Genomic DNA, 15,589 nt, shown 5'->3' with positions numbered 1-15,589 from the left:
TAAAATGTATGAACGCGGCAATGGCTATACTAGAAAGTTAAAAGAAACTTCAGGTCACTCCTCAGTTTTTGTTTATTTTTAGCTCCACTTACCTTTTATGCAGCTTGGTGCTAAATTCAGATACTCACCTGCCCAGCATATCCCATGTGGACTTGCAGTGATCCACTGATCAGAAGCAGCAGCCCGGGTCCTTTGCATTAACCCCTCCCTCTCCAATAAAAATTAACCCCTTCCCTGCCAGTGTCATTTTTACAGTAACAGTGCATATATATAGCACTGATTACTATAGTAATGTCACTGGTACCCCCAAAAGGGTCCGATCTGTCCGCCGCAATGTCGCAGTCCCGCAAAAAAAAAAAAAAAAAAAAAAAAAAAAAAAAAAAAAATCGCAGATCGCCGCCATTACGCGTTAAAAAAAAAAAAAAAACACCAAAAATGACAGAAATCTTTCCCTTAGTAAACGCAATAACTTTTGCGCAAACCAATCAAAATACGCTTATTGCGATTTTTTTTTTACCAAAAATATGTAGCAGAAAACAAATTGGCCTAAAATGATAAAAAAAATTAGATTTTTTACATTTTTTTGGGGGGGAATTTAAAAAAAAAATGTGAAAAATATTGTTATTTTTTCAAAATTGTCGCTCTTTTTTTGTTTATAGCGCAAAAAGTAAAAATCGCACAGGTGATCATATACCAACAAAAGAAAGCTCTATTTGTGTGGAAAAAAAGGACATCAATTTCATTTGGGTACAGCGTTGCACGACCGCGCAATTGTCCGTTAAAATAACGCAGTGCCGAATTGCAAAATATGGCCTGGTCAGGAATGGGGTAAAAGCTTCCGGTCATAAAGCAGTTAAAAATACGCTCATTGAGAATTTTTTTGTCAAAGACATGTAGCTAAATACATTTTGGCCTAAATATATGACAAAAATTGAATATATTGGATATTTAACTGTCAAAGTAGAAAAATATTATTATTTTTTCAAAATTGTCGCTTTTTTTAATTAATATTGCAAAAAATGAAAAATCGCACAGGTGATCAAATACCACCAAAAGAAAGCTCCATTGTGGTAAAAAAAGGACGTAAATTTCGTTTGGGTACGGCTTTGCATGACCGCGCAATTGTCAGTTAAAGTCGCACAGTGCCGAATCGCAAAAAGTGGCCTGGACGTAAGACAGCAAAATCCTCCGGTGGTAAAGTGGTTAAATTGCAGCTTACCAATTCTTAGATGTGGTGGCTGCAATAGTTTAGGCAGTTTTTATGTTCACATGGTGATCCAGCTAGTAAGTCTGGTGTTTTTCAACAGAACAAGCTGCCCTGCAGATGTAGCAGTTAGAGGGTTCAGACAAACCATTTACCACTGACAGGAGTGCTTACAAGGGTCAACTTTTATTTATGTAAACCCTTTATCCCAAAAGTAAAAAAAAAAAAACTGATGTAACTGCTTATAATGTAAAGTGTTAGCTGGATTTTGGTTTACTTTTGTTTAGTGTGTTAGTGTATAGTAGTTACTGCATTTAGCACTCCCTTCCCCACCCCCCCAGACAGATAATGCTGCTGTCCAAATAGGTCTAAGCCAGATTGTAGGCACCCCAAGAAAGGGAGGTATGTGCTACTGGCCAGATCATAAGGGAAAAATGCCAAAAAAAAAAAAAAAAAAGTAAAAAAAAAAAAAAATAAATAAAAACCCTAAAAAATTGCTTGCTTTGCTTTTGGATTTAATACTGCTTTTTTGGCACCCATCCTTGAGCTCTGCCATAAATCCTGAAATCCTGCAATGGGCCTGAAAATGCACAGCAACACACGTTAAAGGCTTTTTAAGCACATTTGAGTGCCAAAATGTATCATTGGGGAACAAACAAATACGATGGTGCCTACCAATCCTGTCTCAGTCTTCACAGTATTAGGTTCAGTGCCACCAATAAGGGGGTACCTCTGGTCATCCTAAACAGGGTTCGGGCATCTGACAAGCAGGGGGAATCAGATCATGGGCTGGGTGGGAGATCAGTGCCATGGGGGAGGGAGGTGGCTGGGGGCAGTAACAATTACTGCAAAACATCTCCCTGTGCGGCTCCCGCTGCAGCAGCTGAAAGCAAGCTCCTCCCCTCCCCAGCTTTTAGCTGCTGCAGAGTCAGCCACATAAGGGAATCAATTCTAGTAATAGCCCCTCTGCCACCTTGATCACGCCTCTATCCTACGATCTGATTCTTCCTGATTCCAGGGCCCTCTATGTGCCCCTTTCCCCCGACAGTGTGGCCAGCTTCCCTCCTCTCCCGAAGCATAGTAAACTGTTTATTGTGCTTCAGTTTGTAAATGAACAGGCGAGCCTTTGTATGAAGCACTTCCTACCCATGCATTCTGCAGTATTGCAGAGAAAGGATTTGGGTTCTATGTACTCAATTCCTTTCGCTGTCTCAAAAGTGAAACATCAGGGGACTTTTTAGACCCATGATATTTCACTTAAGTTCCACCAACAGTGTTGTGAAAAACAAATAAAAAAAAATTAAGGGCTCACAGGGTTCTCTGGCCCATAGACTGTGAATAAGTGGTTTGTTTGGGTGGCTGGAGCCACCTGTTACTCTATGGCAGTGGTTCTCAACTGCGGGCCTCAGGACCCACTAACAGGCCAGGTTTGCCAGATAACTGAAATACATCACCGGTGATATAATTTGCTTCTCAGTGATTGCAGTATTCTAGTCTGCATCTCCCCAAGGTGATACTTAAAATCTGGCCTGTTAGTGGGTCCTGAGGACCGGAGTTGAGACCACCTGAGGACCACTGCTCTATGGGGATGCAGTGGCTGAGTGAACACCGCCACAGATTCTAACACGTGTGCAAGTGTGGGTGAATGGCCCAAAAAGCAAATTGTTTGGAGCAGTACACCTGCACCCACACACCAGTTAGATTAGAACCTGTGGCTGTGTTCATACACATCCTTGTCTATCATATATAAATAATACTAGTTGTAAAACGCACCTCTCCTTCAGGAGTATCCGAAGGACACAACATGCCCCACTGAGATGGCTGCAGGGATCGCGGACCACTGACTTTTCTTGTTTTCTCAAACTGAGAAGAGATTCTAGTCATCATCCCTAGAGCTGAAATAAAAGACAACCGAGACAACACCTGTGTAACACCTTGACGGTCCATTTTAAATCTTTTCAGTGACCAATTCCCCTGAAAACAAGAAAACAAAAGATTGTTAGGAAACTGAACAAAAAACATTATTTCCCTTTAATGGACCAATTGTTACTTTAGTTTTATTTAAAGGAATATTTTTAGGAGGAAAAAAATTAGTATGGGGTGATTCCATTACTCTACAACAAAGGGCAAAAGTTTTTTTTTTTTTTTTTAAATTTTGGACAGACTGGAGAAGGATTAGAACTCCTGTCAGTGTTTTTTGCAGTCTGTGCCGAGACTAGGGAAATTCATCCACTAGATTTGTTCTGTTTACTATTATCATTAAAAGTGAAAATAAAAGAAAATCCCAAATTTTTGGTTTTCCCCAGAAAAGTAATAGAAGGGAAATCTTCCAATGGGTACACTAGTTCTGGTTAAATGGGGTTCCCGAGAGGAATCCCTTAATTTGCAAGGATTTTCTCTCACTTCTTGTTTTGGCTATGGAACAGGAAGTTAATTGAATTCTTCCCAATAGGACACAGAGCGAAAAAAATAAAATGACAGATGTTAAGACCCTCCCTCACTGTATCCAAAATGGAGGAAAAAAAAAAAAACAGAAGTTTGCCTATAGTTCTACTTTTAGTCCCTTTAAATGTCAGATATATAAAAAAAAAATAAAATATACACACATATATATATATATATATATACACACACACACATACATACACACACACACACACACACACACACACACACACACGCACGCACAGTTGCGTAAATAATGATTTGATCCCCTGCAGATTTTTTAAGTTTTGACCACTTACAAAAAAATGAAAAGGTCTGTAATTTTTATCTTATGTATATTTGAAATGATAGAGACCGAATATAAACCAAAAATCCAGAGACACGATACAAATGTTATAAACTGAGTTGCAGTTTGGTAAGTAAAATAAGTATTTCATCCCCAACAAACCAACAATAATTCTGGCTCTCACAGACTGGCTAGAGTATGTGCTTATGTGGTAGACAGATTAGTTCTGTCAATTTAGGAAGGCGATTTTAACGACAACTCATTATGTGTATAAAAGACACCTGTCCACAGAATCTCTTTCACCCGTTCAAACCCACCATCATGGGCAAGACCAAAAGGACATCAGGGACATGATAGTAGACCTACACAAGGCTGAAATGGGCTACAAGATCATCAGGAAAAGGCTTGGTGAGAAGGAGACAACTGTTGGAGCGATTATTTGCAAATGGAAGAAATACAAAATGACCAAATTGCCCTCGGTCTGTAGCTCCATGCAAGATTTTGCCTAATGGGGAAGGATGATCATGAGAAGGGAGGGATCAGCCCAGAAGTACACAGGAGGAGCTTGTGAAGGATCTCAAGGCAGCTGGGACCACAGTCACCAAACAAACCATTGGTAACACAATACACCGCGCATGGATTGAAATCCTGCAGCGGTCCCAAGGTCCCCCCTTCTCAAGAAGGCACATGTACAGGCCCATCAGAAGTTTGTCAATGAACATCTAAATGATTTAGAGAAGGATTGGGAGAAATTGCTATGGTCAGATAAGACTAGAATTTATCTTTTTTGTCATTAACTCGACTCGCCGTGTTTGGAGGAAGAAAAATGCTGACTATGACCCCAAGAAAACCATCCCTACAGTTAAGCTTGTACCTTAAGCTTGAGGTATAGGCCGACTTTGCCGCATTGAGGGGCCAATGGATGGGGCCATGTATTGTAGAATCTTGGATGAGAACCTTCTTCCCTCAGCCAGAACACTGAAGATGGGTTGTGGATGGGTCTTCTAGCATGACAATGACCCAAAACATTCCGCCAAGGCATAAAAGGAGTGACTCAAGAAGCAGCACATTAAGGTCATGGAGTGGCCTAGCCAGTCTACAGACCTTAATCCTTTTGAAGATTTATAAAGAGAGCTGAACCTTGGAGTTGCCAAGCGACAGCCAAGAATCCTTAAGGATTTAAAGAAGATCTGCAAAGAAGAGTGGACCAAAATTCCTCCTGAGATGTGTGCAAACCCGGTAACCAACTACAAGAAACATCTTACCTATGTGCTTGCCAACAAGGATTTCTCTACCAACTATGAAAGTTTTACTTGGGGAATCAAATACTTATTTTACTCACAAATTGTATCTCAATTTATAACATTTTAGCATGTGTTTTTTTCTGAAATTTTGTTTGATATTCTGTCTCTACCATTTAAAATACACCTATGATAAAAATTATAGACCCTTAAGTTCTTTGTAAGTGGGCAAGCTTACAAAATCTGCAGGGGATCAAATAATTATTTTCCCCAATGTACGTACACACACACACACACACACAATAGAACTAAAACAAAAGAATATAAGGAAAAACATAGCATACTTTTTATTTAAAATGCCATGATGCAGTTGATCAAGAACTCCTCCCTACTGGACTACATTAAAAAAAATTAAATAATGTAAAAAAAAAAAAAAGTTGTGCAGGTAAAACACAGCCCTTACCGTAGATATGGCATTCACCATGCCATTGGTGATCTGGTCTTGCCGCATGTGTTTCACAACATCAAACTGGGCTGCTCTTTGTTTTGGAATGACTTGATCTGCAATCTTTTTCATCTCAGAGTTAAATTTTTTGAACAGGTCTTCAAACAAGAGGGAGAGCAGCTAAAACAAAATTATTACGCTTAGTAGGGCCCACATTAAACAAAAAACATAAACTGACTGGTATATGAGTTGCATCAAGCAAGGTTAAATCGTATTTTCAATGGGACTGCCCTAGCTAACTGCAGAAAGAAACAGTGTGGTGGGTCATTGGGAAACAGAAAGCTCAGGGTAAGCTCCACTATTGTGGCAATGACCACTGGGATTAAAAAAAGACAAGTGTTATAAATATATGGACAGGTCAACAGGTCCTATACAATGAGTGTGTATCAAAGTATTACATTTTTTTTTTTTTATGCTGTCTTTAGCACAACTAATCTTAATTATATTTCATGGTTTCTATTAATTCACAATTTTAAACAAAAATAGAACAGCTTTTCAATAGCAAAAGGTTTATAGTACAGAAGTTTAGGTATACATAAACATTAAGGCTGCAACTAACAATTATTTTGATAATCGATTAGTTGGTCAATTGATTCAAATCGGATAAAAACCTTAAAAAGTTTGGTGTATAATCTATATGCAGTGGTAAATACAGCTAGCCAGCTATATGGTTAGGGAACAAAATATCAAAACCACTCTGAGAACAGACAGAGAGAAGAGATGTACATACTATTAGACGTAGAATCTGGTACATATCATCAGACTGAAGAGATTAACATTTTTATGTAAAGACCTAAATCACTGTTTTGCAGATTTTCAAACAGGTATGTAATATAATTTTATGCATGACAGACTCCCTTGTCTTAAGGCAGGTAGCTTGATACAAGTTACCTGTGCCTGCTGTCACTTATGCTGGCCATTCACAAACACATTTTTCCTTCAAACCTTCATGCAGTGTATGTGGTCTTCATTTAGAAATGACATTCATTTTAAAATTGAATGTTAAAAGCAAGTGACATTTTCATACGACATTCATCGTACGAAGTATATTCTCATCCAAAAACATGACCAGCATAAGACAACAGCATAAGACATTTAGTAGCAGCAGCATGCTTTTTTATCATTGGTCATGATTGGGTTGAAGAAACAATAACTAGCCTTTTTATAGTACGAAAACAGCAGATAATCACTACTATAAGGGGTTAAATCGTACTGTGAAAGTTATATAAAGATCAATCTAAAGTATGTATGGAACCAACTAGGGATGCACCAAAATGAAAATTCTGGACCGAAACCGAAAATGCAGGATGCCCTTGGCCGAAAACCGAAAAGGACTTTTTTTCCCCCCAAAAAAATTAAAAATAGATAGAACAGGGGCATACACCAAAAACAGGCAGCGACATACACCTGTCGCTGCCACCCTGTCACAGTGTATGTACTGTGATGGGTTGGCAGGAGGTTAATTTAATTACCAATGGAATTTGTATTATGCAGCATGAGGGGGTTAATATATTGCCACTGCTGGTCACTCATCTATTAGTGACCGACCAGTGGCAGTTAATTAACCCCTTTGTGCTGCATTAGTGCAACCAGTATCAGTGTTAATTAACACTGGTTGCACTGATACTGGTTGCACTAATGCAGCCAGGGCAAGGATTTTTGACACCCTAGGCAAAACTTAATTTTGCTGCCCCCATTGGCTCCGCCCCTGACTCCACCCCTTTGTCAGTGTTAAATATTGTTTTTTTTCAGAATTGTCACTATGAAATACCACTAAGAGAAAGCTCTATTTGTGTGAAAAAAGGACATCAATATTATTTGGGTACAGCGTAGCTCGACCATGCAATTGTCAGTTAAAGTAATGCAGTGCCGAATTGCAAAATATGGCCTGGTCATTAAGGGGGAAAATCCTTCTGGTCCAGAAGTGGTTAATACCACTTTAAGTGCTGGTTCACACTTGTGCGATGTCAGACATTGCATGCGATTCACACCACATTGCTGCCCAGATCACATGCAATGCCTCTGCGATGTGATTTCAGCCATACAAACTGTAAGGCTGAAATCGCATTGCATTTGCACCAAAATGGTGCAGGTCCCTATTTTTGGCCCGCACTGGAATTGGATCGCATGGATGTTCACACCTATGCGATACGTTTCTTGTATCATTTCACAGTTTGCACTGCGATCTTTGAACCAATCCGGGGGTGTCATTAACCTTACATTGACACCCCCAGCGATTCGCAGAACTCAGTGTGAACCAGTGTGCAATTCTGGTGCGATGCGGGAATCGGCACTGAATCGCAGGCTTTACGCATCGCACCAGTGTGAATCGGGACTAAGTGCCAGTTCACATTTCTGCGATGCGGGAACGCTGTGAATGTGCAGCGTGTTCCCGCATCGCATCCGTACCCCTGGCTGTTCACACTGCCATATGCGATACGCTGGGGGTGTCAATTAAAAGTTAACGACACCCCCAGTTGCGATCGCATATCGCAGTGCGATCTGCAAGTTTGCACAGAATTGGATCGCACAAGTGTGAACCACTATGCGATCCGATTCTGCTGCAACAAAAAAAAAAAAAGCTGCATGTGCGTGTTTAGTGCGGATGCGCTGCAAATTCAGCCATACAAAGTGTACGGCTGAAATTCACACCGCACAGAGATCGCATGTAGTTTTAGGAGCAGTGCACTGCAAATTACATGCAATCTCTGTCATTGCACTACTGTGAACCAGGGCTTAATGGATAAAATTAATAAAGTAATTCTGTACTTATACATCAATGTATAGGGAGATGATGGGAAGGAAGGAGTTTATTATTAACAGAAAGGGGTAAAGGGATTTCCAGTGCTGGCAAAGAGAGAGAGAAGGGTCAGGGAGAGAGAGGGGGTGACAGGGGGAGAAGGGGGGGGATTTCAGGGAGACAGAGGGGGGATTTCAGGGAGACAGGGAGAGAAGGGGGGGGGGCATGTTCTGGAGGGTCTGGTCAGGGTCTCCCCCATCCCCCCCCCCGCCTCAGCGTCCCCCTCGGCAGTACACCCTCCCCCCCTCTGGCTCAGCGTCACTCTGCTGAGTGCTCCTCCGGTGTCCTTCATTCAAAAGAAGCGCCTCTGGCCGGCCTCTTGGTGATGTCACTACTATGATCTGTGTATGAATGAAGTGACACACCGGGCGGGAGGGCGGGCGAGCGGCCGCTAATAGATATAACTATGTGAGCTTCACTTCCCTGTCAGCGGGACTGTGTGTGAATGAACTGACCTGACACCGGGCAGGGGGATCGGCCGCTAATAACTATAACTATGTGAGCCTTCACTTCCCTGTCAGCGGAGATACATGCCTGACAGGGAAGTGAAGGCTCACATAGTTATTAGCGGCCGCTCCCCCCGCCCTGTGTCAGGTCAGTTCATTCACACACAGTCCCGCTGACAGTGAAGTGAAGGCTCACATAGTTATATCCATTAGCGGCCGCTCGCCTGCCCTCCCGCCTGGTATGTCACTTCATTCATACACATATCGTAGTAGTAGGGACGTCATTGTGAGGTGGGCGGCCGGCCAGAGGCGGGACTTTTAAAACCTGCGCTGCGCCCTCCTCCCTCATGGCGGCCATATTAATTTCGGCATTGTTAACCCATTATCGGCCGAAATGGGATAGGCTCATTTTCGGCCGATAATTTTGGTGGCCGAAATTTCGGTGCATCCCTAGAACCAACCCAACCGGTTACTTTACAATCAAGAAAAAAAAAGTGTTAAACTAATGAAGAGCTCAGGCGAACCACATGTCCAAACATGGAATGCCTGCCAGCAGCTAAAATATAGGCATCTGAGGGGTGATTGCTGTGTCCTTTAGGCCTCATGCACACTGAACATTTTTACAGCTGCTTCTAGGGGCTATTTTGTTTTTTCCTGCCTCTTAACTCCCCTGCATGTTAGTCTATGTGTGTTTGCAAACACAGGCTTTTAGCATCATTTAGTATCATTTAATGGCAGAAAAAAAAACCTGCCAGTTTGTCCAGGAGGAGCAGAGTTTTAGAAGGAAAAACGATTGACACCTCTAAATGCTCCACGAGCATCCAACAATCCTGTCCAGCTATATACTCCCCATACTGGAGACCTTCCCCCTCTAGGTCGTGGTAGTCAAAATCAGCAAGGACATGTCTCTGACTCCCGGTTCTGACTGCAGCATGATCTACACAGGCAGCTCAAGATGGCGGCCACAGTATGAGATCTGGAGGTCGCTCTTCCCATACTGCCGAGTCATCCTGGCAGGAGGGTGGATCAGATTGGCTAGACTCTCCTGCTTAACCTATGGCAGATGCACCGTCTGCGGAGCCCTTGGTTCCACACTCGTCAACATCATCCTCACAAATACTGGAACCAACACTGTCCCCGAAAATTGCGGCCATTAAAACATGCCTAGGAATGAGTGTGGAGGTAAGTGGCGCTGCCACAAGTTAAATAAAGGGAGATGGGTAAGGGATCCACATATGATTGAAATCTGGGGTCAATAAATAAGTAAGGTGCAGACAATGTAAACTAAAGTGCCGTTAGTGTTCTAAAACCAATATAAATGTGCATACGGTGAAAACATAAATGTACTGTGCTAGTGATAAGTTAAGTAACTGTGTGGGTTTAATCGATAAAAATGTTAATAATTGTATGTGGATATGTGATATCAAATACATAAAATATACAAATATAAAATTACACAATAAATTTAGTGTTCCAATTACTCAATCCGGCACCTGTTCAAGGTGATTATAGGTAATCTTATAAAGTGCATATATCAGAAACACTGGTGTTCAAATAAAGTGCATATTGGTGCTCGGACAGCATATAAATATGTGTATAAATCAGATGGCCTCAGATAAAAACCAAAAAAGTTCATAAAAGGTCCACAACAATAAATAGAAATATTAGCACATTTGAGTCCATGCACCAAATAAATTTAAATCCAGGGAGGGTGAGGAAAAAAGTGGATCCCGGGTGATCTGTAAAGGTGGGGGTGCTCAATGAAGGAATAAGTGCTCCCCTCCTATTGATCCCGCACTCACCAGAGGGCGATACCCCTACGGGGGTAACCAGCGTGTTATATCTCTCCTGGGGGGTCCCTCCAATAGTCAGCCAGATATCCACTTAATCCCAGATAGATCCTTTACACTCTCTCCACCATTAGGAGTAATGGGCAGTTAATCCTCAATAGTTTACCGATTCAGTTGTATAAGGGAACAACATCCAGGAAATGTAAAGAAGAAAGAAACTCCAATAGTGAAGTATTGTTGATAATCTTTCCACTTTATTAATTAAAAGAATACATGGTACTCACATTTAGATAAAGAAAACATGCGTGTATGTGTTTAGGTACCACAAATCCCTTGTGTAGCGGTGTGGTAGTGTCTTCCCGGACGCGATGCGCTCCAACGACCGGATGTGCGTCCGACTTCACTATTGGAGAGGCTAGCCATTGTGGAATGCACTAGCCCTGACTGTCCCGGGGGTATTTTTAAAAAAAAAAAAAATTCCTGGGTGAAACTCCGCTTTAACTTATGATCACTAGCACAGTACATTTATGTTTTCACCGTATGCACATTTATATTGGTTTTAGACCACTAACGGCACTTTAGTTTACATTGTCTGCACCTTACTTATTTATTGACCCCAGATTTCAATCATATGTGGATCCCTTACCCATCTCCCTTTATTTAACTTGTGGCAGCGCCACTTACCCCCACACTCATTCCTATACACTTGATATAGCTTCGCTATATTTTGAGGTAGGCTGCAGCCAGTTCTATTAAACCATAAGCGCGGAAATCTTTCACTTTTTCAATTAAAACATGCCTGACCTCTCTCACTAACCACAGACTCTAGGAATCTCACTGCTGAAAGACGATGTGCTTAAGCTGCAGCACCAAATTTCTAATGCTGAACAGGCTATTAAATCCATCCAGGATGATTTGTTCCCTATACCTGCCTCCATTAGAAATATACAGGAAAAACAAAAATCCCAGGCAGCGAAGTTGGGGGATCTAGAAGACGGCTCCACTGGAATAACCTCAGTTTTCTAGGTTTCCCGGAGGGATCAGAGGGCAAGCACCCTAAGGAGTTAACAAAATGGATGAAGTCATCCCCGGGTAACGAACACCTTCTCCTCGCTGTTTGCTATAGAATATGCCCCAAAGGATCCCCCTCTGAGCTCCCTGAGACCCCTCTGCTGGCAGGTATTCTCTATTTCCATAATTGTGAAAGAGCCTTGCAGAAGGCCCAAGAGCTGGAGGATCTCTCCTATAATGTGATTACAATCTTCCCAGATTTCTCCACTGCAACGCAGTGGCTTTCCAAGGAGTGAAGAAGCGGTTAAGGGAGAGGCAACTTCCCTATAGCATGACGGGTTGAAATTCTTCTCTACACCAGCGGAAGCTGACCAGTGGCTAGACTCATTGGGCAAATCGTGAGCTTGTCTACTCGATATTATTCTTCGTACTTCGTACACATAAGTGGCGGTTCCGTTTGTTGGTCCACTGTCCCCCCCTTTTTTTTCCTGATTGTTTGATTAGGACTCTGATACTTTATGCTAATCTGTCCTTAGTGCATGGGGTCTGCTATTTTGAGGTTCTTGGTTCTGGAAGCCCACATTGTCGCTGATCTTTGTATTTCCTTCTGTACTGAACTATCCTTCCTGAGAGGACAGTAAGCAACTCTCCCCGGATTTGGGGTTACGAGCCAGATGGGTGGGGTTAATTTACTGTTCTTTTTTTGGGATTATGTTTTTGTCTTTTAAATGTTCTCCCTGGCTGCCGTTTGACATATATAACAGTGTATACAGGTCTGAGGTGCTCTCATTATGTACTGTCCTAGCTGGATTGTGTGACTCCCCCTATCAGCGTGCCAGAGTTACTGACCTACTGACTGTATTGCCTATGCCTGTGATGACTCTACAAACGTTGTCAGTCTTATCTTGGAATTTTAGGGGCCTCAACTCAAAAACAAATCGCTCCTTAGTATTTAACTTTATTCAAAAGCACATTCAATTTTTTTTTTTTTTTTAGGAAACATATCTCATTGGCTCTAAAATAATGGCCCTTAAAAGAGCGTTTGCGGGGGCGTGGCCGGGATGTAGAAGGCGCCGGACGTGTTCTTGCAGAGCTCCTCTCCATCCTGATCTTATCCGGCTCCATCCACGGCCCCTGTGCCTCGGATCACCGCGGTTTTGCCCTCCTCCGCATCGGGCACAGGTGGGGCACGAACGCAGGGGAGAAAATCCGGGGTTTCAACACCGACCCCGCGGCCTCAACGATCGGTCCCGCCGCGAGGCGCGAAAGCGGCCGCCGCTATCTTGCAGGTGCAGGCCTCCTCTTCTTCCTCTGCAGTCACAGGCGCCCGAGCCTCCTCAAAGTCAGGGAAGATGTCTGCGGGGGCCGGGAACCCTCCTCTGGCACAGCCTATGGACTCAGGTACCGAGGGGTCATTACTGGGGACCGCTGGACAGACTGGGGGGTCACCTGGAGGGGGGGATATCACTGCTCCCATCCTGGCTGCTATAGATGCCTCAAAAACTGCCCTGATGCTCCGGATTGACCACCTGACCTCTGAATGCACCCTGATCCCCCATGATTTGGATAAAATCAGGGGGCGCCTGACTGAGACTGAAGGCCGGGTGTCTGAGGTGGAGGATGTCACCGCTTCCCATTCGGCACAACTCATTGCCATGCAGGCCCAGGTGAATGCTATGGCAGACAAGATGGAGGATGCTGAGAACCGACAGCGTCGCAACAATATCAGGGTGGTCGGATTGCCAGAGAAGGCTGAGGGATCTAATTCTACATTGTTTGCTGAGAAATTCTTTTGTGATCTACTCAAATTGCCTCCCCCTCCCCCGACATATGTGGTGGAAAGGGCCCATAGGGTTCCCACGGGACCTCGGCCGCCTGGGGCCCCCCCGCGCCCATTTCTGGTCCGCTTTTTGAACTTCCGTGACAGGGATCGTATCCTCTCTGAAGCCAGGAAACAGGAGGAACTGCAGTTTGAGAACAGCAACATAATGTTATTTCCCGATTTCTCTGTGGAAACGCAGAAAAAACGCAGATCCTTTACTGAAGTGCGCAAGCTCCTGAGAACCAAGGGCCTGAAATATGGCATGATGTACCCGAGCCGCCTGCGTGTGGATTACAAGGGATCCGTCCTTTTCTTCAATTCGACAGGAGAGGCTGCAGACTGGTTGGAATCCATTTAATCTCCTCTAGTGCACCTGCTCTCCTGGATGGTATGGGGCTCTTAGGGCCCTGCTTCACTGTACCCCCTATTTGCAGCTCCTGTCTACGCACGGTCTGACTCCTCAATAGCTGATGGGGGGGCATCTATAGTTCCTGCATTGATGATCCTGCCCTGAAGTTTCCTGGGTTGCCCTGGGTCAGATCCTTGCTTCTATCCCTGGGGCTGTGGAGTGGTTTACAGTTCATTGGAGCTCTGTGTGCTACACGTCGTTGAACTTGACTTTTTTTCAGCTTGGTTTTTTCTTCGACCTTCTTACAATTTTTTTTTTTTTTTTTTTTCTTTAACCTTTTTATTTTTCGTTTTGGACCTTTTTGACTTTATTTTTCCCCCCTTTTGCGGGACTGACGATCTGACAGCCCCCTTTTTGGGGCTGCCTTTGGTGGACACGAGTAACACCGGCTGCGGTTCTATGTTGCAGCCATGCCTTTAAATTTTTTGCTGGGTTTTGGGATTAGGCTGGATACCCTGTTGCACTTTTTCTTGTTTCAGGTTTGGGTATCACAGCAGGGACGTTTTTGTTCTTGGCTCCAGGCTCCATCCGGTGGTCACTGTTTTTTTTATTTATGTGTATATATTGCTGAATGTCTGGATGGAGTTGGAGGATCGGGTTGGTCCTCGGGCTGTGCTTGGTCCTCCGGCTCCCTCCTGCTATGTACCCCTCTGCTGTTCTATGGCTGAGCTAATTAAGATTATGTCATGGAATGTGCGGGGTCTCAATGACAAGGTGAAACGCACAGCCATTTTTCGATATATTAAATCTGTTCAACCTCATGTTATCCTACTCCAGGAGACGCATTTGGATGGAAGCAGGGTGCTGGCTTTGAAGAGGCCTTGGATTCAGAGGATCTTCAACGCCACGTACTCCACGTATGCCCGTGGGGTGTCTATTTTGCTGGGAAGAAATGCACCCTGCTCGATTCAAAAGGTAATTACGGATCCTGGCGGTCGATACGTTATTGTTCTCCTGGAGATATTTCACCGGCAGGTGGTACTGGTGAGTGTCTACTTACCTCCCCCGTTCCACTCCCAAATTCTGGTAGATCTCCTGGTGACCTTGGCCCCTTATATGCACCTTCCTCTAATCATGGCGGGGGATTTCAATGCTGTTCTGGACGGCGGGCTGGACTCCTCTAACCCGGGTAGACTGATGTCCCCTGAACTTGTGTCCTGGTCTTCCGCGGCTCAGCTTACGGAGTTGTGGCGCTGGAAAAACCCTGGGGTACGTGGCTACTCCTGCTGGTCTGGGGTGCACAGAACGGCGTCCAGGATAGATTTGGCTTTTGCTAATGAGCCTTGACTTACTTTGGTCCAGGATGCCACATATTTGGCGGGTGGTCTCTCCGATCATAACCCACTGCTGCTGACTCTGCGGGTGGGAGCGGGTGGGACTAGGGGTGCATGGCGCCTTTCGCCGGGTTGGCTGCAGACGGAAAAGGTGATGCAGCAGGTGGAGCCCCAGATGCCTGCATATTGGGAGGATCATGCCTCGTCCACGGCTGGGGTAGTCCTGTGGGATGCTTTCAAAGCGGTTATGCAGGGTCATTACATCTCTGCGATTAAGGCGTCCCGTAGGGACGCTAATGCTGATAGAGAGGCTGTTCTGCTGGAGGTCCGTAGGTTGGAGGAAGAATACTCGGCTA

General features: G+C 43.9%; 1 protein-coding gene across 1 annotated transcript in view; it reads right to left on the bottom strand.

Moving 5' to 3' along the window:
- The window catches only part of POLR3B (RNA polymerase III subunit B), a 256,879-nt gene that overhangs the window by 145,160 nt on the left and 96,130 nt on the right, over window positions 1-15,589 (bottom strand). Inside the window, exons 13-14 of the mRNA XM_082257170.1 lie at window positions 5,640-5,801; window positions 2,978-3,178 (exon numbers count right to left, since the gene is read on the bottom strand). Of these exons, the coding sequence (XP_082113296.1) occupies window positions 2,978-3,178; window positions 5,640-5,801 (363 nt within the window). The remainder of the gene's footprint in view (window positions 1-2,977; window positions 3,179-5,639; window positions 5,802-15,589) is intronic.

This window comes from Pelophylax lessonae, assembly GCF_965119305.1.
Source record: "Pelophylax lessonae genome assembly, chromosome: 4".
In the NCBI taxonomy this organism is placed as follows: domain Eukaryota; kingdom Metazoa; phylum Chordata; class Amphibia; order Anura; family Ranidae; genus Pelophylax; species Pelophylax lessonae.
This window is presented reverse-complemented; position numbering and strand designations above follow the sequence as displayed.